The sequence below is a fragment of the Porites lutea genome, chromosome 9 (genome assembly GCF_958299795.1).
Source record: "Porites lutea chromosome 9, jaPorLute2.1, whole genome shotgun sequence".
Taxonomy (NCBI): Eukaryota; Metazoa; Cnidaria; class Anthozoa; order Scleractinia; family Poritidae; genus Porites; species Porites lutea.
In genome coordinates, this window is record NC_133209.1 from 2,098,733 (window position 1) to 2,123,261 (window position 24,529).

At 37.9% G+C, this 24,529-nt stretch overlaps 3 protein-coding genes across 4 annotated transcripts in view; 2 read left to right on the top strand and 1 right to left on the bottom strand.

Moving 5' to 3' along the window:
• The window catches only part of LOC140949281 (uncharacterized), a 178,400-nt gene that overhangs the window by 19,578 nt on the left and 134,293 nt on the right, over positions 1-24,529 (top strand). The window lies entirely within an intron of this gene.
• Positions 648-10,665, top strand: LOC140948545 (QRFP-like peptide receptor). 2 transcript variants are annotated; one of them, XM_073397797.1, is made up of 3 exons: positions 648-665; positions 5,477-5,573; positions 7,926-10,665. In XM_073397797.1, the coding sequence occupies exon 3, from the start codon at positions 8,097-8,099 to the stop codon at positions 9,363-9,365; it is 1,269 nt and encodes a 422-aa protein (XP_073253898.1). In that variant the 5' UTR covers positions 648-665; positions 5,477-5,573; positions 7,926-8,096; the 3' UTR covers positions 9,366-10,665. The 2 variants fall into 2 exon arrangements, with proteins under 2 accessions (XP_073253898.1, XP_073253897.1); XM_073397796.1 differs by lacking the exon at positions 648-665 and having other exon boundaries at positions 5,358-5,573.
• Positions 11,983-22,720, bottom strand: LOC140948480 (QRFP-like peptide receptor). The gene is made up of 2 exons (XM_073397722.1): positions 22,567-22,720; positions 11,983-13,501 (listed from the first exon to the last, which is right to left on the bottom strand). Exon 2 carries the CDS (start codon positions 13,400-13,402, stop codon positions 12,467-12,469), a length of 936 nt encoding a protein of 311 aa, XP_073253823.1. The 5' UTR covers positions 13,403-13,501; positions 22,567-22,720; the 3' UTR covers positions 11,983-12,466.

Consider the following 24,529-nt stretch of genomic DNA (forward strand, 5'->3'; position numbering starts at 1 on the left):
TAAAGTGGCTCAATAACGCTCATCAGAGAGGCCTTTTTGAGATCAATTTATGCTTCTAGGAAACTGTCCACCTACCCCTCCCCTAAGCTAACATTAACACTTTCTTCTCATTTAGGGCGAAATGATGGCTTAGGGGAGGGGTAGGAGGACATTTTCCCAGAAACCTAAATTGATCTCCTTTTTTTATTAATTCTAAACATTTTAAGGGGGTTTGAGGCTAACAAAAATGTATAGGTGGTACGACAACAATGTATACAAATAAATACTTTCAGTATAGCAAAATGATCATCTACATAGCTGTATATAGGTGAAATTTGAATATAGTTTTTAAAATTATTTTTAAAGTCGTCATATCTCTTCAAAAATGATTCAATTTTTATTTTCTGTGAGAACAAAACCTGATTTTCCGGAAAAATGCCACTCAAATGCTCGAATAATGCTCAATGCTTTTGTCTCACTCATAAAATGCTCACAAAAAATGTAAGCATAATGAACATGGCCTAGTAACGCTACCTGTGGCACGAAAATATTGTCGTTTCAAATTGCCCTTTTACAAGGATTTGATTGACATCAACGCATTAAGTAATAGGTAAAAAAATTCTTAGGTCAAGGTCATAAAATGAAAACACCAGGAAGTTTAAAAGATTGCACTGATAGGCGCGAAGGTAAGTTGAAAAGAAAATATTATTTGCGATATGTTTCAAGCCATGCAGTGACTTAGTCGGTTCTTTGCTGCTGAACGACCGGTGAGCAATGTTGAGATGTTTAACAAATCATCCAAATCTCTATTCTCGTTCACAACCGATGTATCCGACATGTCGAAGTATAACATGCAACATGGCATGATACATATATTCTTGAACACGAGTTCTAAAATTTTTTGACCAACAAATGTTGGACAAAACCGTATTTCACTGGCTCTCTTGACCCCAATTCTGGAACTTTTCTGCTAAAGACTTACAGTGAAACCCCGCCTTAGGGCCACCTCGGTAATACAGTCACCTCGTTATTACGGCCACTTTTTTTGGGCCGCCCAGCAATGCCAGTGAAAACTCTCGTTAATACGGCCAAATTTTTTGGCGAATTGGTGACAGTATTAACGGGGTTCCACTGTATTTCGGAATTACTGTTTGCTAAAATTGTTATCCGACATATTATCGAGTAAAGGTAGCTGTAAAGTTCCTGATTAGGCTTTTTTGTCTTTTCCGGATGAACGCTAAGAATTCAATTTTGGGGGGCCTCGGAATCTGCGGATTAGATGGATATAAATTCGCGAATTAATGGCTTTGAGCTTGTAAACTACTCAATTCCTTTCGTGAGGATTTGAGTATGCACTTGATTCATACATATTCATGTAGCTATAAAGTACGTTACTCCCCCACAAAGTCTGTGCTCTGAACACACAACCCGCACTGAGCGATCTTTCAATTGTCCATAACTGACATGAAGATTCTATTCTACAAATTAGGAGTGAATTTGTGTCTTTTGGTTGCGAATTTTTTAATAGTGACAATGGAAAATTACTCAAAAATATTTTATGCGGCGCCAATGCGTCGGATATGAACAATGCAAATTACCGCGTTTTTTCTATCTGTTAACATTTTTTTGAATTACCTGGGAACAGAAATGTGACTCAGCACCGTTTAATTCCAGAATTATCACTTGAAATGGGAAACATATCCGAGAGAATCAAGATTCTCCAAGTCAACGCTTTCTGCAGCAAAGCAAATCACTCATTTTTAAAACAATGAGATGCGAATGCGACTTTAAATTAAATTTGCACCGCGGTACACAGCTGGTCGGGGCACTATATTTCTAATATTTCTCACAAAACAGAATAAAAACTAATTTGAAAACAAAACAATCGCTGATTTCTCAATTTCAAAAGGTGTGAGTTGTTTTAATTGTTATGCGTCGTAAAACTGACTTTCATGCAAATTGTCCTTCCAAGAGATTCGCTCTGGATTTTCCCCTTGTGTAGCGAAAACAGAAGCAGAGCTACACTCCTACGAAGATTACTTTTCACTTAAGTTATAACCAAGAAATTCTCATATGAGCCATTTAAAAAGGTAAGAACGTGTAATTTAATTCCATTTCATAACTGATTGTTTATGTTTTGTAAAATTAATCGTTCCACTTAGTTGTTTGGCAATAAATCAAGATCTGTGTCCTTTTTCTTAAAAATGTGGTTCTTAAAATATCGATACGATCAGCAATAAAATAAAATACACTAATATAGGACCAAGAATCCAACGTAAGTACAGTCAACAACGACACTCAGTTTCGTCATAACGAAATCACATTAGATCGTCCGAGACTGGATTTTTCCCCGATTATACTATATAAACCTTAATTTCTTAGCTTCTTTATTGAAGTTTTCTTTGAACCACTTGAACACATAAAATCCTGTGAAATGAAAACTCAAACCTAATTTTGAACAAGTTACATAATATCTACGCATGTTAAAACCCAGTCAACATAAGTTTTACTTAAAAAAAACATATATTACTAATCTACCTTTATTTTTTTTTCATTTTTAAATAATTGGTTGTTTGGGAAGAACTCTAAGTTATCGGCGAAAAAATTGACTGCATTTTCGGACATAGGTGTAAAAACGGCGGATTTCATGAGGGTTTGGATGTGGGTGCAAGAAATTTATATTTTAAAAAAGTACTGATTATAGGAACATTTTACTAAATTAGTTAATACAACACATATAAATATGATAAATATCCCTCATCATATCCCTGTGTAAGTGCAGGAAGTTCATACGAAACAAAGAAGCTTATTTTTTTTACATTGAAACACTGAAACAGTAGCCAAGGGCAATGAGTTTATTCATTACCGATATTTTTATTCTTTGCGTTGCCCCTTTCTTAGTCACAGATTGCGTGATGATCCCTACGTTATAAACTACCTGTAAAGCCGACAAAAACTTTATGACTTTCTAAATTTCAGCGGCTAATCAAACCAAGATTTGTCGTAAGTGCCCGTTTCGGAGGTAAAAGTATCAGAAAAGCTGTCAGTGATTTTCTTGCACACCATTTGAACACGGGGGGTGGCCTTTTCACCCGTATCAATTTCCTGCCCTCATTCTTTCCCTGACTCTCTCGGCAATTTCAGGATATAAAGTCTAGCAGATATTCCGTTCAAACAGCAGTTCTCTGATCCTTCAAGGTTTTATTTTACTGTTCTTGTTATGTTTTTAGGCAAAGCGAGTGAAATTTTCGGCTGTCTTTTTAGCTCTACCAAAACAGTTGAGCTCCGGCGCCCAACCTCGTCTTCAGGGGCTTCTCGGTTTGCCGGCTCTTTTTCTGTCGATATTTGGTAAACGTTTGACGTCATCGATAGCATTCAATATCGCAAACTTCTTCCAAATTTGCTCAACACTAGGTGGCCTTGAAGAATTAGACGGTGGATTTGAACCAATCCAGAAACGGAGAAATTTGTTTAATAAATAATAATACTTCCTTTGTGGTCGATGACGGCTTTGTTGTGACGATGCTGGGTTCTCTTTATAGTTGTTGTCATTTCAGTACATGCCTAGCCTGCGAACCGCAGACGTATTTTCGGTCTTCGCTTCTCTCCCTGCGGTTGAAACTAGAGCCGAAAAAACCGGATTAATTCGTAGGCGTGTACGTCACATTTTGGGGGAAGTGTGTGCCACGTTTTGCGGGGTGTGTAAAAAATGTCCTTGGTTCAGACCACAAGTTAAAAAAGATTGAGCTATACACTAAGAATGACCTCAAAAGAAGTGTGATTAGGTTTTGCTGAAAAGTGAGTTTTAGTTAATGTACTAATGGGAGAATTATGTCAAATCATACCGACGTTTTTTGTTGATCTGATTCAGTGCGTGGCTGAATAGAAGGTTTTCGCCTGCAGAGTTAGAAATTTTATTTATCACTCCTGGAGAAAAAAAGCTATCGTGAAATGCTCGTACTCTAGCTGCCGGGGATTTTTTAAATCGTCAACGAAAAACTACTGTATGTAAATGAAAATACATTGCTTCCACAATTCTATGTTGAAGAAACTTTTGGCATTTGTCTGAATTTTAAGAGAAACCGAGCTAAACTCAGTCCTGAAAATATAATGAGTTTTTGTTGAAGTGAAGGCTTAGTGGCAAAACGGCGCAGCTACATAAGTGAATTACGGATCCCCTTCCTTATAATACTGTTTGCTCAAATGAGATTGAAATTCAATTAAGTAAGTCTTTAATAAATTTACTTTCTTTCTGAAATCTATATGCTAAATGTCAATGATACTCCTATTTTTCCTCTGTGTGAATGTGTATACCCTCTGTTGATAAAACCACATAATGATATAGGTGTGTATATACTGGTTATTAAACAGCTAAGAACATACTTTTATAGTCATTCAGAAAATACCCTTTGAGTTAAAAAAAAAAAAAAATTGAAAATTGTCTTTTTCAGCGCAAATTTTTCAATATCCTTTTCTAAATTCGTTAATTCATTTAGTGGATATATTGTATTTTTGTTGAAATGTAATGTAAGTGTTATTTTTGTAAAATGCGGATGCAAAAGCTTTTAACGCTAAACACTCCCTTACCAATACAATAGTAGGCTTTTTTGCCCTTTTTATCAATTGGTTTGCATGTCATGTTTTTGTGTACTAAATAACAATTGAACTAAGAGTCTGTGTAACAAGTTTGTTAGTATTTCTTTTTCTACTTATAGTATTGTATGTTTCCTGTTTTTATGACTTAAATCACCATGATCACGCTAAACATACTTAAAAACCGCAGGGCTCACTTAAGTCTGACTCACAGAAAGTACTCGAAATATCATCATCGAAATATCATCATGGAACTTTCTTTTGCAAAACTAGTGTCTGGTTTCAGATTCAGTCTGCAAAATATCCCGCGCCGTTTGGGTGGTTGAATTATTTTCTTTTTGTAGAAAATAAGCCCTTAAAGTAGCTAGGTCGGGATAATATTCCTTAAACAGACAGAGCCTTGAAATAAATATGGAAACGGTTAGTGAAATGAAAAATACTGATTAACAGGTCCTAACTTAATGTCTTTCTTAGTACTGCAAATATTCCCTGAGCCGAATATTATAGAAATATCACGGTTCCGTAGTCGTATTAAATTCTCTATCGGATGTGTTCATGATTCGGAAACAATAACCTTTAGTGTACTTTTCAATTATTCAAGCATTATTATCAATAGTAAAGAAAGTTTATCAGCACAAAAAAAGTCTTCTGAAATTTGAATGTGGCATATTTATTATTTTGTTCTATAAAGAAATTTCTCTTGTCCAGCTATACATTTGGTAATGTTCCGTGCTTTTATGAAGGATGCTGAAACTTTTTTGCTTCACTTTTCACTTTACGTAATCATATTAATTTTAGATGCTCAATATCGACAATGTGCGTAATTGAAGTTATTTCCAGATGTCCATTGGCAATAAATACACGATTTTTTTCTTCCTTTTCACTTAAAAGGGAATACTTGAAGCTGTCAAGCCCAGAAAAAGAGGTAAACTCTGAGATTCATGACTAAGGAAAGTTGGCGTTCAAGGCGAAGTTAATCGGAGACAAATTAAGACGAAAAGGTACGTTATAGATAATCTAAAATTCTTATTGTGATGTCTTTGAGTGGAGAAATTTCTTTAAGTAGTTACATTAGCATGGCTTTAGCTTGTCGCCAACAGAACTCATTTCATCAGATACGACACTTTGTAGATAATAAATTGTATGTCCTTACTTGGCTCGACTTGGTTCCTACACCAACACGCCTATTTTGACTAAGCAAAACAGAATCCTGATTGCCTAATATTTAATAAATCTTTTTTGCCTTGTTTAAGAGCGCGAATAGTATGAATATGAGTTTATATCTTTACCTTCATTGTGTATAAAACTTTCCGCTTTGGCTTTAAAGCGATTATATAGAAGAAGCTTGACCATGAGCGAGAGCAATGTCCTCCCCTGAATCGCTTTATAGCCATAAACATAACTGACACCGCTTGCAAAAATGTTACCTTACTGATATATTTGCTTAAATGAATATCAAACTTCCGTCCATCTGGCTATCGTTGATTTATTTTCCGCCGTTTAAACGAACTTTGAAATGTTAAACTGAACTTTAGTGGTCAAGATATTGGTCTCTTGTTGATTACTATGTAGCAGTATTGCTGTGTGGCATATATAGGCTGCAGAATATGCTCTGAGAGCGGTGTAGAGAGAAGTTTGGGATTGGTAGTTTTGGTCTCTGAATTTTTGGTAACTATTTTGGTTTAACAGTTGGTGCGTTATTCAAATCAGACAAATCAGATTCTAGACTTCATTCTTCAGTGCTAAGAATCCTAATGCGATTATGACTTCCACCTAAAGTGCGATGCAAAGTGGCAAGAAATTGTAACCTACCGAGAAAGCAGATGATTGATTTACGCGATGCCAGAATGTCGCAGTATGAAAAAAAAAACGATGTTGATAATAGATCTATGGCTGCGCTGGTAACTTATCAAGAATAATCCGTCCAATACATTCAATTCATACTTACCATTAATATACTAAAGTTATTGCCGTTTTTAACACCCGAAAACCTAATCGCTAAATTACCGGAAAGTAACCTTTATGGTTTCAATTTTTCTTTGCCGCCAAAGTCACAGTTTTTTTGCCGTTGTTTTCACGGAAACAGATTTAAAACTGATGGTATCTCTGAGCGATTATCAAGCCTGTATTGTAATGCCCCTTGATTTTTGCCACAATGACGTGTACAGGAGACAGTAGATCAAAACAAAAACTAACGTTTTGTCGCAAAAGAAAATCTAATCAATTTCATAGTACGCTTCTCTCTCGAAATCGCCTCTTGTGTCTCTGAAGTTCGGAAAAAGGACAGGCGAGATATTTCAATCTTGTCCCAGCAATTACCTTCCAGCTATTCCCGCGCCATACTTCAACTATTTGGGGAGGCCTAACAGCCCAGTTGAATAAAGTCACGAGTATCTTAAATCTAAATGTCGTGAGCAGCTTATCATGCTGATTATCTTAAAGTAGGATGAGACATGGATAATTACACGAGTATAAGAACGGGGTGCTGCTACACTTCATCCAGCTGCTTTAACATCATCGTACTAACTTGATGGTTAGGCAGCTATCCAACTGCTTATAATTTTTAGTCCATTCTACTCTCCATTGTCGCAGTTGGTCTTTGTTTTGAAACCAAATTTTATGGCTCAAACGCGTCAGATCCGCTTTGTTTTTTGTAATCATTTTTGTCTTCGTAAGTAGCACTGAGAGTCGTTTGCTTGTGCCATGGCATTAGTGCAAGGCAAAAAATATGTAACAAAACAAATGGAAAAGTGCCGGCCGGAAGACTGAGGAAAACCGCAGTAACCACCGGCAGGTAGTAAGTGAAGAGTCATTATTTAGTTTTGGTGTCATGTGCTATGAAACAGTTGCACTGAAAGGTTTTCAAAACTAAATTAAGTGCATCTCTATAAACACAATGTTGCGATCTTAGGCCATGTTACTAGTTATCAGCATTTACTCTCGAAAATTTTAAGAATAAGTTTGAAAATCAGCTTACAATCAAGTTTTGAGAAGGGTTTTCATACGGTGCTAATAAGAGAGAGGGCATGATATCCTTTTTCTAAAATAATTTATACTAAAATCAGGGGGAAGGAACTCACCGCCCCACCCCTCCCCCACTAATCCGTCTATTGGTTCAAATGACATCTCTAATAGGACAATTGCATGATCATGATGTCTTTTTGCTACAACTCCCAGCATCCTTCAGTTTGTTGTTTTCTGGTGCAAATTAGGACTATTGTTCTTTAAACTTCAGCAGGATTGAGAAATTCAAATAAGAAAGCACAAAGGAAATGAATTCTGGTAGTTGTAGTCAAATGTTGTCATCTTGAGAACGGCCTATTGCTGACTTCCTTTGTTTTTGCTACTTACAGGTATTAAAAGAGGTGGAAACTGTCATGCGCCTTGTGAACTCGGTGTTTTAGCCGAAACAAGCTATTTGGCGACGTGGTGACAAAGGCAATTAGCTCATTATCAAGAGTTTCAAACGTTGATAGTATAACGGAGAGTCTTCACCATTGGACTAAATCCACTATATCCCATTAATGGAAAACAGCACCCGACCCTCGCTGATAAAACACCGTGCTTTGTTCCCGCTAAAAGCAAACGTCACTACATTTCCACCGATTGGAAACACTTCAACGATGACAATTGTAGCAAATGCCACCACGTTCCCACCAATGAGAAACGCTACCGCGATGACAGTCTTAACAAATGACACCACAACTGAATTCCCGCCAAGTCAAACCGCACCAAGTTCCACCAATAACGACATCTTTAATGCGATTCTCACCGTTGTTCTGGCCTTTGTTATTATAACCGGGCTGATTGGCAACACCATGGTTATCGTAACAATACGAGGAAAGCGAAGCATGTGGACCCCATGCAATTTCTTCTTGATGAACATTGCTATAGCAGATCTGTTGGTAGCCATTGTTCTAACTCCCCTTCGCACGGCTGAACTATTCAATGGCTGGCCTCTGGGTGAATTCTTATGTCAGTTTGTTGGGCCATTACAAGACGTGATCGTGTGTGTTTCGGTCGTCCTGCACACTTTGATAGCATTCGAAAGGTATCGCGGAATTGTGACACCTTTCAAGCCTAAACTTTCTTTTCGAAAAGCCAAGATAGCCATGGCAGCCATCTGTTGCGCATGCTATGTACTCATCGGATTACCGCTGGCGTTAGTTTTGAAAGAGGAAGAGAGGAAGGGAAATAAACATTGTGTCGCTGAATTCCCTTCTCTGACATTCCGTCAAGTTTTCTTTGTTCACCTTGTGGCGACTTTCATGTTTTTTCCATTGGTTATTCAAACTTCGACTTATATCAAGATTGTTACCGCGATAAGAAAGGAAGACAAGTCGACCCAGACAATTTCAAGAAGCGGAACTGTCGAGCAGAGGAGAAATCAAATCCGGAAAAAAGCACGTTTGGTTAGAATGCTGATTATTCTCGTTGTTGTATTTCAAGTGTGCTTTATTCCGCGTGGAATTTATATGCTGTTCAAGGAATTTACCAGTGTAAACTTCAAAAACGAATACCAAGAGAGCCTATTTGTCGCTGCGACAGTCACAATCGTTCTCAACTATTTAAAACACGTCTTAAATCCCTTTATTCTGTTTGCTATGAGCTCTGACTTTCGAAAGAACTGCTTTCTTTCTCGCGATTTCTGCCACAAAAAACCACTGGATTTTGTCTCAAGCATTAAGCATTCCGTTTCTCGGGATTCAAAAAAAGACCAGAAGGAATTGCAGATGTTGAGTGATAATTCACCAGGACGTAGAGAACGTACAAGTATAGAGACTGACGTGTAGACATGCATGGGTGCAGCCAAGTATGTGGGATTACATGCACTCGTCATTGGAAACCCCAAACACTTACCCCTGGGGAACATGGGGCATTTGGAATTTTTTTATTTCTAAATACCTGCATTTTTATTGAAGGGGCTGTGTCACGGCAGTCCAGTGCATTTTGTTTAATTTTGCCAATTACTCGCCCTCAATCGCTATGGAACTTAAAGTAAGCAAAGAAATTACATGTAAATGACAAAATCAGAGATCCGAGACAAACAAATATGTCTCCTGAGCATTATTTTTGAAGTGGCAATCAGCAGGGACCAAGTTTGAAAAACTGTTAGGCTCAGTGAACAGTTTTCAAAAACCGCAATTTCAATCCGTTTCAATCTTCTTCAGTTTTGCCCATCCGTGGCATCTGTTGTTTCTGTTATGTTGTTTTAACCTTCCTTTAAAGTTTTAAGCGGTTATTTTTATATTTCTCTTAATTTAACGGGCATTTTGTAATTTCCTAATTTGGCTGAATTTCGTGACACAGCTCCTTTAAGCATACAAAAAAGAGCGAAGACAACAAGAATTACAGTATCAGGTATTTGCAAGACATTTTTCAGTGACAAGTGCGTAAGAAACACTGCATCGCCTCAAACACAAGTAAGTGGTATTAGTGGCGACGCCGGGCGCCACTTTGTCAATAGCGGCTCCGTAGCTAACAGCCTGGACTATGACAGTACATTACTATTCATGATAATAAAACTACAAATAATCTTGCGCACTTTCCACGGGGAACTCTCTTTTAATAATGACGGGGATTCTGGTGTGAAAATTAGGATTAAACCCCTAAAGGAAACAATACTCCTTCCCTGCATGCCGGCATTTATTATTTTCATTTAGGTATCTCTTTGCATAACCCAAAGCAATAACTTTATCGATAAAAATATTGGCTCTCTCTGGTCGTTAGTGAAAATCTTAACTGAGACCACAATCTGCAATATCTACCCCTAGGCAAGACGATCATACCCTCGTCAATTTCATATGGGAGTTCCCCGGGGCGCCGGGATGGGAAGAAGAATCAGCAAGTCGTCCGTAAGCTCCAGCTTCATAGCTACAACAGAATTGTGAATAATGTCGGACTGACTTCGGTTCACGGTCTCTTCTGTAAGGAATTGATAATCACTCAAGGCTATCAGAAATTCAGTGAGCAAAAATAACTTGGTTTTCTTATCTGCCGAAAAAAAGATTGCAATTACTAATCATTATGTACTTGTGGTTAAAACGATTAAATGATTACTAATATCAAGAGAGGATTATGGTACCCATGCTCTCTCCATTACTCTAAACCCGCAAGATATTGAATTAATAGTTGTCTTTTGATGTCAATCCTAAATAGGTTATTCCGGTCGACCAAAGCCTCTCTTTCAAAACGAGGGCGAAATCTTTGATTTGAAAACTAGAAGTTTGTAATTTTTACACAAGTAAAACTCAAAGGTTTTCCATTTGGCCTCATTTTAAAAGTGAGGCCTGTCGTGATATATACTGAAAAAAAAAAAAAAATGTGCTTGAGGTATCTGATGAATAGTGCATATTTCACGCTAAAACACATACATGACTAAGTCTCGATCAAAACTGACATTGATAGTGGGATTTAATTTTTCGCCCTCTTTGTCGTGACACTATACTGGTAACAATTCCATATCCGATCTGTTTGATATTTACTTGGTAACAGTTCAGGTGCTGTTATTGTGTAATCAATAAAGCCTTCAGAGACCCGCTTTGTTGGAAAAAATGAGTCAGGGTAAATCCGGCGGGAAGGATAAATGTTAAGTCTTTGGGCCAGTAATTTAAACGGAGTTTTGCCCGTGTTTAACAAAACCGCCTTCTAACCCATTTTCAGTTTTCCCACTTACGCTTTTTCCCTAAAACCATTTATCGTGAAAAGTTGCTTGAGGGTATAAGGCGTAGACTAGAAAAGCATTTATCTTATTAAATAACCCACACAGGACGAGATCTGTAGGTCAGAAGATTTTTAAAACCGGGGTCTAAGTTAGACTTCGTTTAAATAACCGACCCATTTAGTGTTACAGCAGTCTAATGTGCACAAGCGGCCTTGAAAAGGAGAAGATTTCAGCAAAATAAACGACACGAAAAACAAATATTACTACGGCTACGAGCATACAGGGAAGAGAAATTCCAAGCACGGTCCACAGATAGCCCAGCGTTAGTATAGCCGGACTACAAACGACACAAAACAGCGCACGCTCGTTTGCAAAGCGATTTAAAATGAAGCGCACAAATGGCGCAAGATTGGTATGAAACAGTAGCAAGGGGTGCGCATATGGAACAAACACAAGCTATCAGTAAGCGGGCATACAAAAGGATCTTAAAATGGCGCCTATATAGTAAGTACAAGACACGCAAACAGCCAACAATCGTTGCGCAAAAGGTGCGTTTATGATGAGTTAAGGGCGTAATTAGTGTTATAGTGATGCGCGTGTGGTTCACGTACGGTGCGTACCGTGTGCATACATGGGGTGTAAATAGTGCACAAATATCAGCGGTCATGGTACACAAACAGTGCGAACATCATGTGGACTAGCTCGAATGGTTTCGTATGTTCCCTTCTAGTCCCTCCCCACCGCAATAATTTTTTTTCCTAGTATGTAGTTAGTTGTTCTCTTATGTAATTTAGCTAAGTTTTCTTTTTTGCAGTGAAAATGGAAATTAGTAATACTGTGATCCTGATGGTACTTATATGGTGGGCAAATAGTGCGTACATCGTGTGTTGTCTATGCGCAAAAAATGCGTTGTCACGGTAAACAATGCTAAATTTACGTTTATGTTACAAATTGAATTGTCTTCCTTTTAAAAGGGAATCCTAGACTAAAGTTTAAGTAATGTCAGAACAAGCAACTGTTCTTTAACACGAAGGGCGTCGTTTACATAAATGACTTTCACATTTTTTCAGTGAAACTAAGAGACAATGCCCTCACATAAGTTAGGTTTCCGGCTTCATCTTGTTTCTTCCTGTTGCGAGACAACCAAGCAAATTAAGGACACCGCCTCTTTAATTCTTATTTTGTCGGCAACTGTAAGTAAGCGGTTGATGAGCCTGATCATGTGGTTATTCAAGTTCTGCCGCAAGTCAAACAGTAACCGCAACTGGCGCGAAATTCCGCACTCGTGGCAAAGATGATAAACGGGTTGATAACATGTTTCAGGTAGTAAATAACTAGAGTTATTGTTATAGCATATCGGAAATTTACGTCGTTTGTTAAGGCGGGACCACCGAACTCAGTCATTATCATGGTGACGATGCGAGGGATGGAACAGAGCTGGAAAGCACCAACAAGCAGAATAAGCATCTTCACTACGCGCACTTTGCTCAGTGCAATTCTAGTCAGATTGGGATTGCTTGAGTTGGTTGCATTTCTCAGTTCACGATTGGCTACCTTAACGACGCGTGAGTAGGTGTATGTTTGAATAACTAAAGGTGTTGCTATAAATACAACAACCAGATACACTTCAAAAAGCTGGCGGACTAACGAGGACCATACAGCCTTGCATATTATAAAACCTTTCTGGACTTCTACTTTTAGTACAAAAGCCATTGGGAGGCAGATAGAGACGTAACATAACAGCCAAATGACTACAGCAGCTTGTTTAGTGCGACTGACGGATAACTTCTTCTTAAACGGCTGAACTATGCTACGATATCTCTCCAAGGCAATGACAGTATGTGTAACTACCGAAACACAAACAATAACGTCCTGAAGAGGCGCAACAGTTTTGCAAAGGAAATCTCCAAGTGGCCATCCATGGTACATCTCCACGAAGCGTAACGGGGCGATAATTACAGCCACAAGAAGGTCAGCAACTGCTATGTTCATAAGTAAGTAGTTAGTAGAAGTTCTTTTCTGTTTTTGCCGGTAGGAAATTGCACTATAGACCATTAAATTCCCAAAGAAACCAATGCATATGACAATAACCAAAAGAACAACGATTATGGTTCTATATTCATCTGTTCCATAGAATATGGGGGGCCGTGGAGTCGAGTTCTTCATCTCCCGTTGAACTGAATAGGTCAACTACAGAATTACGATGTACACTTGATTTAAAGGCAGGGAATGAGATGGTGTTACTGCAACAACCTTTTGTGAAACCTGTAGAAATACAAACATAACGTTAAGTCTGTGCCTTCGTTATACATTTGTACAGCTCGGGATCTAGCCCACTCACAAAGCTCACTGAAGGCGACGGTAACGTACGGGACCCGAACGTGAAAAAAAGTGAAACGGGGTCATTTAATAAGCAATTTTTTTCTTTCTCTTTCTGAACTTAACAGGTAACGTTTTTTATGCAGTGCCCGTCATGTCGTACAATCAAGCTTAAAATCGTTAAAGTATGTTTCTATAATACAAAGATCTCATTTTTGTTGACCAATTGATTTAATCTGTAATTGCCAAATACTGAGTACGGGAAACTTTGATACTGAGCCCAAACTTCTAGGAAGAGATAGACCAAGGTGGCTCCGTCATTAATACAGGAGCATTGAGCTATAACTGACTTTCCTTCATAATTTTTTTTGTTTTCAGCGCGATGGCTGCGCAACTTTGCAAAGAACAAAAGAAATCATTCGGCAATAATGTCAATAATATGAAATATTCCGATTTCATTGGTGGTAAATATTTTAAAGGATGAAAAGTGACTTTTTACTCTTACCTGATTTGCTTCGAACGGACCTTAAATTAGTTAAACTGAAACTCAGTGATAAATTAGATGCTTGCTCACGATCTCTCTATACTAACGAATGTAAACCCTGTGTTTTCTTATTCTTAAAACGCAAATAACACGAATGCGTGCAATGATTGTCACATAAGTGTCAAAACTGCGTCAAAAAATTCTGATTTCGACAATAACCTAATATGTTATACGTTCTTAGATAAAGAATTGTCCGGGCGATCAATATTGAGACATTCGCTGCCATGAGGTCAGTAAGTGAGATCCTTATAATTTTTAAATAAGCTACTTGCGCAGTGACATTCTGTCGAAAGGTGAGTAAAATATCCTGGCGACAATGCAAATCAAAGCTAAAACTGAACGACTGTATATCATCAGCTGTATCATCTTAACATGTAGAAAGTTACCAGGATCCTATTAGCCCTGAAGCTGCTTGAGTTATACGGCAAAAACAGAGATGGTTTCGGGCAAGTTATCTTTCAGCTATTACATAAAATATTTTGACTGTGTTTTACCGGTTTTGGTTAAAACATGATTGCAGAAGGCCTTATCATGAAAATTCTCACGCAACCCGTTACTGTTCAACATGAAATAAATTGCGACAAAAGTTCGAAAATATTAAAACGAGCAACAATAAAAAAATAATACCCCAAACACCAACATAGAGGAAAGGTTGCGGTTAAATTTAGAAGTTGATGAAAAAACCTCGCCATTCCATTCTGCTTTGGTAGACGACAAAAAAAGGAAAAGGTTTGCAAGTAATGGATTCTTCCCTGATCACAGCTTATGCAAAATATCAGGCAGTTATTTTGGCAGTTTTCCTACCTATTCCACGGGTCTAAAAAAAATTACACCGATTCCATTTTATGAAAATCTTTCGTTCCGTTTTAATTGCAGCCTTCTCTCTATTACGGTCAAGAATATAATTATATAAGCAGAAACCCATAAGGGGTTGAAACGTGTAACTCGCGTTCAATGCTCGTGAATATTCATTTTGACCATATTTGGAAACCTTAGTGACGGATAACCATTTTCAACAAAATGGCTGCTGCGCGATCACCATGCAGATGTTTTAAGACAAGGGTTCTGCATTTCACGGTTAAAAATACACAGTTAAAAGACAAAAAATGGAAAGAGAAAGTTCAAAAGAATGCTCAGCTTTCTTTTTGTGGAGAAAGGGAAGCTTTTCATCAAGAAACCGTCCTTCGAGGAATTCAACCTTGTTTTCTTCACGGCGGAGCCCATGGTCTGTTTTGAAATGCAACCAAGTCAGCGAAGTTTTTGCTGAATTTTCAGGTACATTTTGCACTCTATGGCGAAGACAATTACGTTTTGAAAGGGAATTTATGTATTTTTTATTGTTTCATAGACGTTTTATAAATTTTTATCTTCGGCGCTAAAGAAAAATTACAAAATGTGCCCTGATTTGAGATGGATTTTGTGTTGAATTTTGCCATGTGCTTAGCCGATTTCACTTGCGTGAACGGATCCACGATCCAGATAGTGTTTTCCGAATTGCTTTAGAGGATTAACTTTTCGTTGAATAAAACTTTTCAAGAAACGGCTTCTCTGTCTATTGTTTTGAGTTTGTTCATTAATAAAATTAGCTCAAAACACGATCGTGACTACACCATCTAAGTTTAATTTAAGCTTTTAAAATGCTTCCAACATTCATTATAAGCGTCACTTTTTTGCGAAGATGTCAGGTTCAGGTTTTGGACACTTTTCGATGCGCAGCTAATGAATTTTATTCGAAAATATTTTCACTGTTTATTCTAGACTTTTAACATAAGAATTTTAAAAGCCTATTTGCAGTATAAGTTTACTGTGCAGAGGGTCAACGAGGCATCGTTTTTTGAAGTGACAACTTCAAGAAGTTGCGAGGCCGTCAATGGCTTTCATAATGTTACGTTTGGCCTGGGTGGTAAGGCAATAATATCCTGCTCAGTGTTTCGGTAATATTCCTGGTTTCAACCTTTGAAAGCTTTCTCGGCTTTCGGGAGTTTTTCCCCCGTTTGTCGGCCATTTTTTTAAGCGGGCGCGGGAACCTGAAGGAAAATTACGTCACGTTGTTTACGAAATTTGATTGGTCAGTTATCTCTTCTTCTCGTTCCAAATATGGTACTTTCGAAAATGAATAATCACGAGCATCGGACAAAGCAAACATATGAGAGTTACACGTTTCAACCCCTTATGGGTTTCTGATATAAGCTAAAACAAATCAACAGAAACCGTTTTTCGTTTTCTTTTGTTGCGACGGTACGACAAAACTCAACGATTTTAATACTTAACTGAACAAAAAAACTGACGAAACAAACCGAGAAAAAAGCTTGACCGCACTACCACCAGCGAAAAAATCACACATCGAGCATCAAGTGCTTTTTTACACCCTTAAAGTGTCACGCTCTCCTCAATAGTATACGTAGGTGTTTGCTTAGTCCCTTGGCCTCATTATACTGCGCGGCCAAAGCGTTTCGGGTCACGTGGTTCCAGCGAACATGTGAGGCGTTTTCCGCCCGTTCGCCTCGGATACGTCACCAAAGTGAATTGACCGAGAGGGACTGGGAAAACGCCGTACAGGGACTAGTCAAGGTACGTAAGTGTTAAACTTTTGTTTGAGTGGTCGCTATCACAAACTCAAACAGAATCGCTATAAATACGCACAATAAATATAACAAAGGGAAAGTAAGTATACTCTGACTCGGTCACCGACTTGTGGTGTTTAAACTAATAACACCTTAGTTAAAAGCATGATAAGAAGCTAAAGAGAAGAGTTTGTCTGGACAAATTTCATAAACATGAACGCAAATTTCATCAGTTAACACTGAATTCTCAATTATTTCATTTTATTTTAGCGCGCAAAAAGGAAAAACAGCCAATAAATGCAGAAAATGAATGGCCGAAGATTCGCTTTGAATCTGTTGATAGAATCTTGGACCCTCCCCTCCCCCCCCCCCCCCCCTCAACCCATAGTGATTTTACAGAGGAAATGATACCCATAAATTTAAACAACTGATCAAAGATAATAAAGCTAAACAACTGGTCTTATGTCTCTAACTTGAACAAAAGAACAACGTCAACAGTTTAGAATTTCAGTCGGGGTTACAAATGTTAATTCTAAATAATTTTACTTGATATGAAGCGTTCCGTGCAAAGTACAACGAGCACTTTTGTTGAAATAATAAGACACGCTTATTTAGAAATTAAAATACGGTGCTTTATTGTCCTTTCTGAGTGGCTGATTTTGTAAAACAGGAATAAATAAAGTGATGATAAAAACCGTCAATTGTGAAATTATAACTGTACCTTTAGCTAATGCGATCGTTCATGGGGTAGCAAACAAGAGAGATGGTTGTTAAAAAAGCGTCTATAGCTCATGGGTTACAGTTAAGGACAATTCAACGTTTTGAAAACCTAAAATGTTACAAAAAAGTTGTCGGTTCAATTCTCGCTTTAAATAAACATAAAAACCCATTTTTACGTCGTATTTACTTATTATCCGTCAGGCATAATGATTAAACATGAAATTATGGCTTTGACAACAAGAATATCAGATGTATTCCGAAAAAGGATCGTTTGCGTTCAGCGTAGCCAGTGTGTCAAATCTAGGAGCTTTGCAGATAAAAAATGTCGAAACTGGTTATTTCAGTGGCTTCGTTAAATAAGAAAACAAAAATTCAGTCGGCCGTTTTGATTCATAGATGCTTGAACTTTTTGTAGCCTTGAAAATAAATATTATAAGGCATTGCTAACTATGGATAACTGCATTAAATTCCTTTACCTGTTAACTGCTGAGTGCAATGGGAGACTAAATGAATCCTAACTCGATCTTCGAAGTAAATTACGCTTTAATCCCTCAAAAACTCTCTGAACCTTTTCACACACGAAAGGCGAGAAATGGCGAGGTTGAGACCATGTGCTTCCTCTTGTAATGTCTACTTATGCTAATTAGGTTGTCTTGCAGCATGGGACAGGCCGTCAAATTTGTTAAAACAAAAAGACCCATGAATTGAGTAAATATTTGAGCAACCCAACAAGCCTACATATCGTTAGCTTGCGGATTGAAGCATTTAGATTGATGATGAAAGGAATACTGAATTGAAGGCACGTTGAGTGTTCGGAGTGCTGACAACGGGAGCTGAAATAGCTAAAAATTCAGCAGATTTAGGGCAGTTAGAAAAACAAACACTTTTCCTGTGCGAATCGAAAGTATTTGTTATCATTTTCAGGAACTATTCTCCCCCGGAAACTCCAGCTTGGAGTTCAGTCGGTGTTCTCTCTCTCTTAGTGGCAATTCAAAGGTGGTTTTTTGGTTAATTTGGGTAAATTTGCTGTTTGCGAGAATCTTAATTATCAGATCTCAAGTTTTGATATACCTTTTAAACCATGTTCTTCGAAAACCCGATGCCGATATAAGCATGTAAACAGAGTCCAGATATCAAGCAAATACTATCTCATTTATTAATAATGGTTACTAGAAGGTAGATTATAGGCCTTAATAGCAACCTGCTGATGAAATTTAAGTGTCACGTTTTATCACAACGCCTAGGCAAAAAACCAAATTTTTATTTAATTTTCGGACTTGACGCAACACATTTAGGCACGTACTACGCGCTTGGTGTCTGTGAGACGGACAAGGTTTCTTTTGAAAATGCTGGTTTGCACATGCGCCGACCAAATCATAAGCACAAAAAACGCTCAAGAAACGTAAATTAGTGTCGTTGGCTAGAAGATAATTCGAACAAAATGCGCTAATGATCAGAAAAGTCACTTCATCTGCGTTACTGCGTTCCTTGCTGGGGTTTTAGGCCCAGTTTATGCACTATGCTTCTGTCCTTCCGAACATTACTATAATTGGGTTCAACAGAAATAATTGTTCACGTAGCATCAAGTCAGAGATAATTGAAACTAAAAAAAATTGTAAGTTTCCGAAAATACGTTTCCAAAATTAATGACTTTAGTTCAACACCACGTCCATGGTATGACCTTTGAATCATTGTCGTCCTAGAGTCGTGTAGCATGGCGGAGCTTGTCGAAGTTACGACTTACAGGTATTTCCAGCAACAACAATTTGCTGTCTGTCCTCTTTGAATTTAGCCAGGAGCTGATATGCTAAAGTATTAGTAATTGGCTCCTGATTTAGCCTGTTCCAGGCTCCGAGTTAGTCGGGTCTGTAACTCGAAAATAAAACTGGAGGAAACTAGGGAGAGAAAGGGCTTTATGCTTTTCCCACCCTTGTCCCTTTTCCCAGATCACGCGCTAATATTTTCGCGCGTTCCTTATACTTACGCGTCATCCCTACTATCTGCGAGCCTGGAACAAGCTACTTTGAATTTTAAAATTGCTCTGCCGAACCGAATTGAAAACCTTGATTCATATGTCGTACTTTTACCGTGCATGCTTTCAAGAATTACGTCCGGCACCGCAGAATCACGAAGTATGAGCTGGGCCTTAGATTACCTAAATTACCCTTAAATTATCGAGCTTACATTCACACCGTGCCGGACTAATTTTCCGGTTGAAAAATTCCGGCGGTGTTTTGCTGTTCTGTTCGCCCCGCTAACTCGAACTCCCTGCTAGCGAACCAAGTCCCATTTCCCTCAGATTTGATCGTACTTTTTGGTCTCTTTTACTCGGATAATTCGAACTCGGATAAATCGAATTCCCCGCTAACTCGAACTAAATTTCGTTTTTCTTGATCAAAATTTCAATGAAATTTACCCCGATAACTTGAATTCTGGTTCTTGCAACTCACGAAGACTGCCATCCCTATAGCGTTTCTTGTCGTGCAATCGGTAAAACACCTAAAACTAACACTACACAAATTGTTTTGAATAAGTGCAACGAACAGATCACGTATTATGTATCCCCGTATTATCATAAAAATGCCTAAACGTGTTACAATTTCTGCTGAGATAAGTTCAATTTGCATTCTGCAGTATACTGAATTGCTGAAATATAAATAAACTATCAATATATAACATGGTAAATTGACGATTCAATCCACCCCGCTAACTCGAACTGTTTTTCGTGACCCTGAGTTCGAGTTATCGGGGTTCTACTGTATTGAAAAGTTTACTGTTTTAGAAATCGGACGCCACAACGCGAGACTGAGAAATAATGAAAGCCAGGGACTTTGTAGGCAAGCTCATGTTTGGTGAACAGAAATTCAGTCAATTTTATTTGGTAACACTCCTGTCTATAAGAACGTCAATTTTCAAAGTGATACCGTGTGGCTAAAACTTAAAAAGGTTATTATGACTCAGTATGACGATTTGAGCCTTGAATCGTTCTCAGATGTTTTTTATTTTAAGGAAGACACCGCGAAACTAACTTGTCAACCATTGAATATATTTAAGCTTAATAGCACTGATACCTAAATTTGACATGTATAATACCTATGATCTGCAGATACAATTACTACACTCCTTATGGTAATTTCTTAATATTGCTCATGTTGATACTGGTGGGAAAAACAACTTTTATTATCTTTAGCTTTAGCTCTTTCAAACTGAACTTCACTGTCAGCAGCCTAAAAAAAGGTTGCTGTAAAAGAGCTCTACATCCATTAAATTTAGCGCAAACACAACCGAGTCGCCCAGCGATATTTAACAAGTGAGAAATAGCCTCTAGCAAAAATTAGCTAAAACTGAACTGATTTCATCTCATGGGTATTAGTAATTAGTTAATTAAATATTCTTTTTCTTTTGTTAAACACGCGTCTAATTCCCAGTTAGGTGGAGGAGGTGTAACTTTTTCCTTAAAAAAACTTAGTAAATATATTTTACGGCTATGCACAACATCAAATTGTTGTTATCTGGCAAAGGGTGAATGAGTTTAAATGCTTGGCTATTGGCGTGCATTGCTCCATGTTTTTTGGTCAAGAAGTGCCGACCATGAATTTAGATAGCGCCTTTAGGCCCAAAACCCTTTGTCAATAATTATTTAAAATGTCCGGCAAGATCAAAAGATTTTCAGGATTTTCATTTGAAGCTGAACTATAATAAAATGACGCCTTTTATTAAGCAGGTTATAAAGGTGAGCCCCTGCGAGATGTTTGTCATTCTTATAACTACGTATTAGTTTTGTCCTTTCAAATTCCGACTTCATGGATGAACTGTTATGACAACAATAGTCAGAAGAGGTGTTTTGACAACTGTACTATTAGGTTGTATTTAAAAACCTACGACAGTTCTTTCTGTGACCATTAAATTGAGTCATTAGTAAAAGACTAACTTCGGATTTGATAATCAAAACTCTCCTGATATGAGAGCACGCGACATTGATAACTTCTTACATAAATGAAAAGGGGCACTCGGAACCCGACGACGGTTTCCTCCTAAAAGACATGAAACACTTTCTAGGCTATCTAGAGTGCTTTTAGATCTCTAAAAATGCATTTTAATGGGCGAAATCAAATTTGTATCTGTTCGGTGAACCTAGGGGTACTTGATTCTATTCGAAATAACAAGGGCTTTCCCGAAAATTTTAGATGCAATTTAACGTATTAGGAAAGTGAGAATTTTTCTGATTCCTCTTTCCATCACCTTTTTGAATCCGAAAATTTTAGGCTTTCTTTTTTCTACGAAAAAAGCGTAACGTGGGGAGTGCAAGGTGAAAAATTAAACCTCAGAAAATCGTAGGGAATTTATTAGATATTAAATAAAGCTTCGGAAAAAGCACATGAATGGAACTGTCGTCTAGAAATTTTTAGCTGTCCTCAAGTAATAGAAAATTCTAGGCAATATTTGCTTCTCCGAACAGATATTTTACAGGAAACGGTTGTTGGATACGTGATGCGAGTTCTTCTAAGATTTAAGCGGAAATTTTTGGAGAGTTATTAAATGAATGGGAACACACTGGATACACAAATGCTAATTGAAGTGCAAATTAGTCTCGAAAACAATGCCGCTTGCTCGAGACGCGTTTGTCGAGTCATCCTCATGATCTGACTCTTGGCTATATCAGTGCCGAAATGAACGTTCTCATGGTATTTTGTGGTTTGACCAGGAGTTCAAACCGATTAGCTAAAACCATTTTGTCACGGCGAAAGCTTGTTGATTATCTTAAAAAGATCAACTTCTTATGTTAGAAACTATCCCCCTCCTTTTAGAGTTTAGCCAGTTCACAGACCCTCTATTTTCTCTGTTCAAAGTCTGTCGAGCGCGGGTGATAAAATATAAACGGGATAAAGGGGATTTATCGACCGCTAGCGCAGCGCTTGGCTCGCGCATGTTTTCGAAAAGAACAAAAAGAAAAATAAAACAACGTCTGTCTACAGGCTATTTAGAGTTCAGCAGCAGTCGATTATACAGTCAGCTGAAATGCCGAAACGCACAATGAAAGAGTGAGTCTTCTAAAACGGAATGGGGCAAAGTCAACTTTGTTTGATCAAGCGGCGAGGTTCAGAATTGTACACCTGATTATAGTTGTTTAACCATTCCATACTTTGATATGATAGGTGAACCCATAAATTAGAGACGCTTACCTCACTTTGAAAGCTGCCCTTGACTTTTACATGATCACAGTCAAACGTATCGCGATGTTTGATGTATGATCGTTGCTTCGATCGATCGGATACTCCGCTAACTTGTTGCATGACATTTGGTCACACTATGTTGGTCGCAGCGTGTTTCAACCTCGTTTGCAATTGAAATCAATATCAAAGGGTTTTGCCTTGAGGTTACGTTACGTAAACAATGCATCGGGCAGTCGATTTTTTCAGAAGTTTTAAAATATGTACTTACGAGATTTCGGGCACAGTTTTAAGAAACAATGGAAAAGAAAACATAGGCAGAAGCAAAATAAAGATTATTTCCAATTTTCAGGTCACTACAACTCCAGGGGGGGGGGGGGGGTGGTAGTCTCATATGAAATGGGCAGGGATGCTCGTCGGAAAATTCAAGTTAAAACTGACCCCTAAAGGAGATTTTTGTGTGATCAGTGTCCGGGGCATTTTTTTGTAAACTTCTTTGTGCACAGTACTAAGCGATACCTGAATGAGCAAATATTTTAAATTTTCATCCCAAACACCCCAAGTGAGACCAAAACCTGCAATTTACACCCCAAAGCGAGACGACGAGCGTCTTCGTCACTTTGGAATCCCCCCTCCTCGGCTTCTAGCCAGCCTAGTCATACATTGTGCCTTATCGGCTGCGGGGCCGAATATACTGAATGCTAATGAACGCACTACTGTCAGGCACTGCGATCCACACGAAAACCGCCAAACTAAATCAGGAATTTGAAACTCCGACTTCAATCGTCTACACGAATTCACAAAACGGTCGGAACAGAAGGTTTCAAAAGGAAGCGGTTTCGGTACCGATTGTTATGAAAACTGAATATGCGGTTTCAAAAATACCCGGATTCGTGTCACGGTCGGGGTCTAAGTCATTATTGGGTAACTTATCTTGTTTTTGTCTTTGTTTTGTTTGTTTGTTTTTTATTGGAGTGTTATCATTAAAACACCCTTCGCACTCTCTCTTAATTTTATTGCGGTCTTCGAGTCTCGTCATTACATGGAACAATTTTTCAGCATTTTTCGAGCAAAGTCGAAGCAGGCGGAAACATGCTTCAGAACTCTGAACAGCCTCCATCTATGAGTCCGATATTAACCTTTATTCACTTGAGAAAAAGGCTTCTTGTCCAATATCCGCTAAACTCCTCTCTCTGTGTAACGCGTCTTACTGAAGCAAGGTGTGTTGCTACACAAGAAATACATTTGGCTGAGGCTTTGTTTTCAAAACCGAGGCTCGAAACTCGATCTAATCAAAAATCATGAATATATTCCCTAGGCACTTACTGATTCAGAGTCAGATTCAATTTGCTCATCATTTCGAACTTGCAACTCGGAATATTGATACAATTATTATTTTTTTTAATTTGTACATTTTCACTTCTGCCTGCCATTATTTATAAAAGTGCCGTATATATATGCAAGTTTTCTAAAAAACTGTAGAGAAAATTTTACATCTTTGAAGAATGTTGGGGAAACCATTGAAATTGAGATAAATGTCTTTTACTTTTTAATTTCAACAAATTCTTTGTTACATTATACCTACTTTCCATATTCTTAAGTTAGGAACGATATTGTATGCATAACCAGGATCGACATGAAATTTTAAGTAAATTTAAATTATTGACTCTAGTATATTTTTGTTGCCATACAAAATTGCTACATTTAGTGATGGTAAGTTATATTATAACTTCAGACACATCAAAATTAAAAGAGAATGAAGTTGAATTGAATCTAGCGTAATTGCAACACGATTTTTTTAGCAAAATCTAATACTTTTTCCCTGCTCAGTAGCAGAGTCGCTTCGACGATCGGCTTTCCCTATCTCAGTAGGGGGATCGAAGCGACTAGAAGGGTAGTCATCTTTAATTAGGCTATGTCACTGTGTTAGTGACATGATTTTTTGCAGTTTTCTTGATCTGAAAGAAAGCTAGAA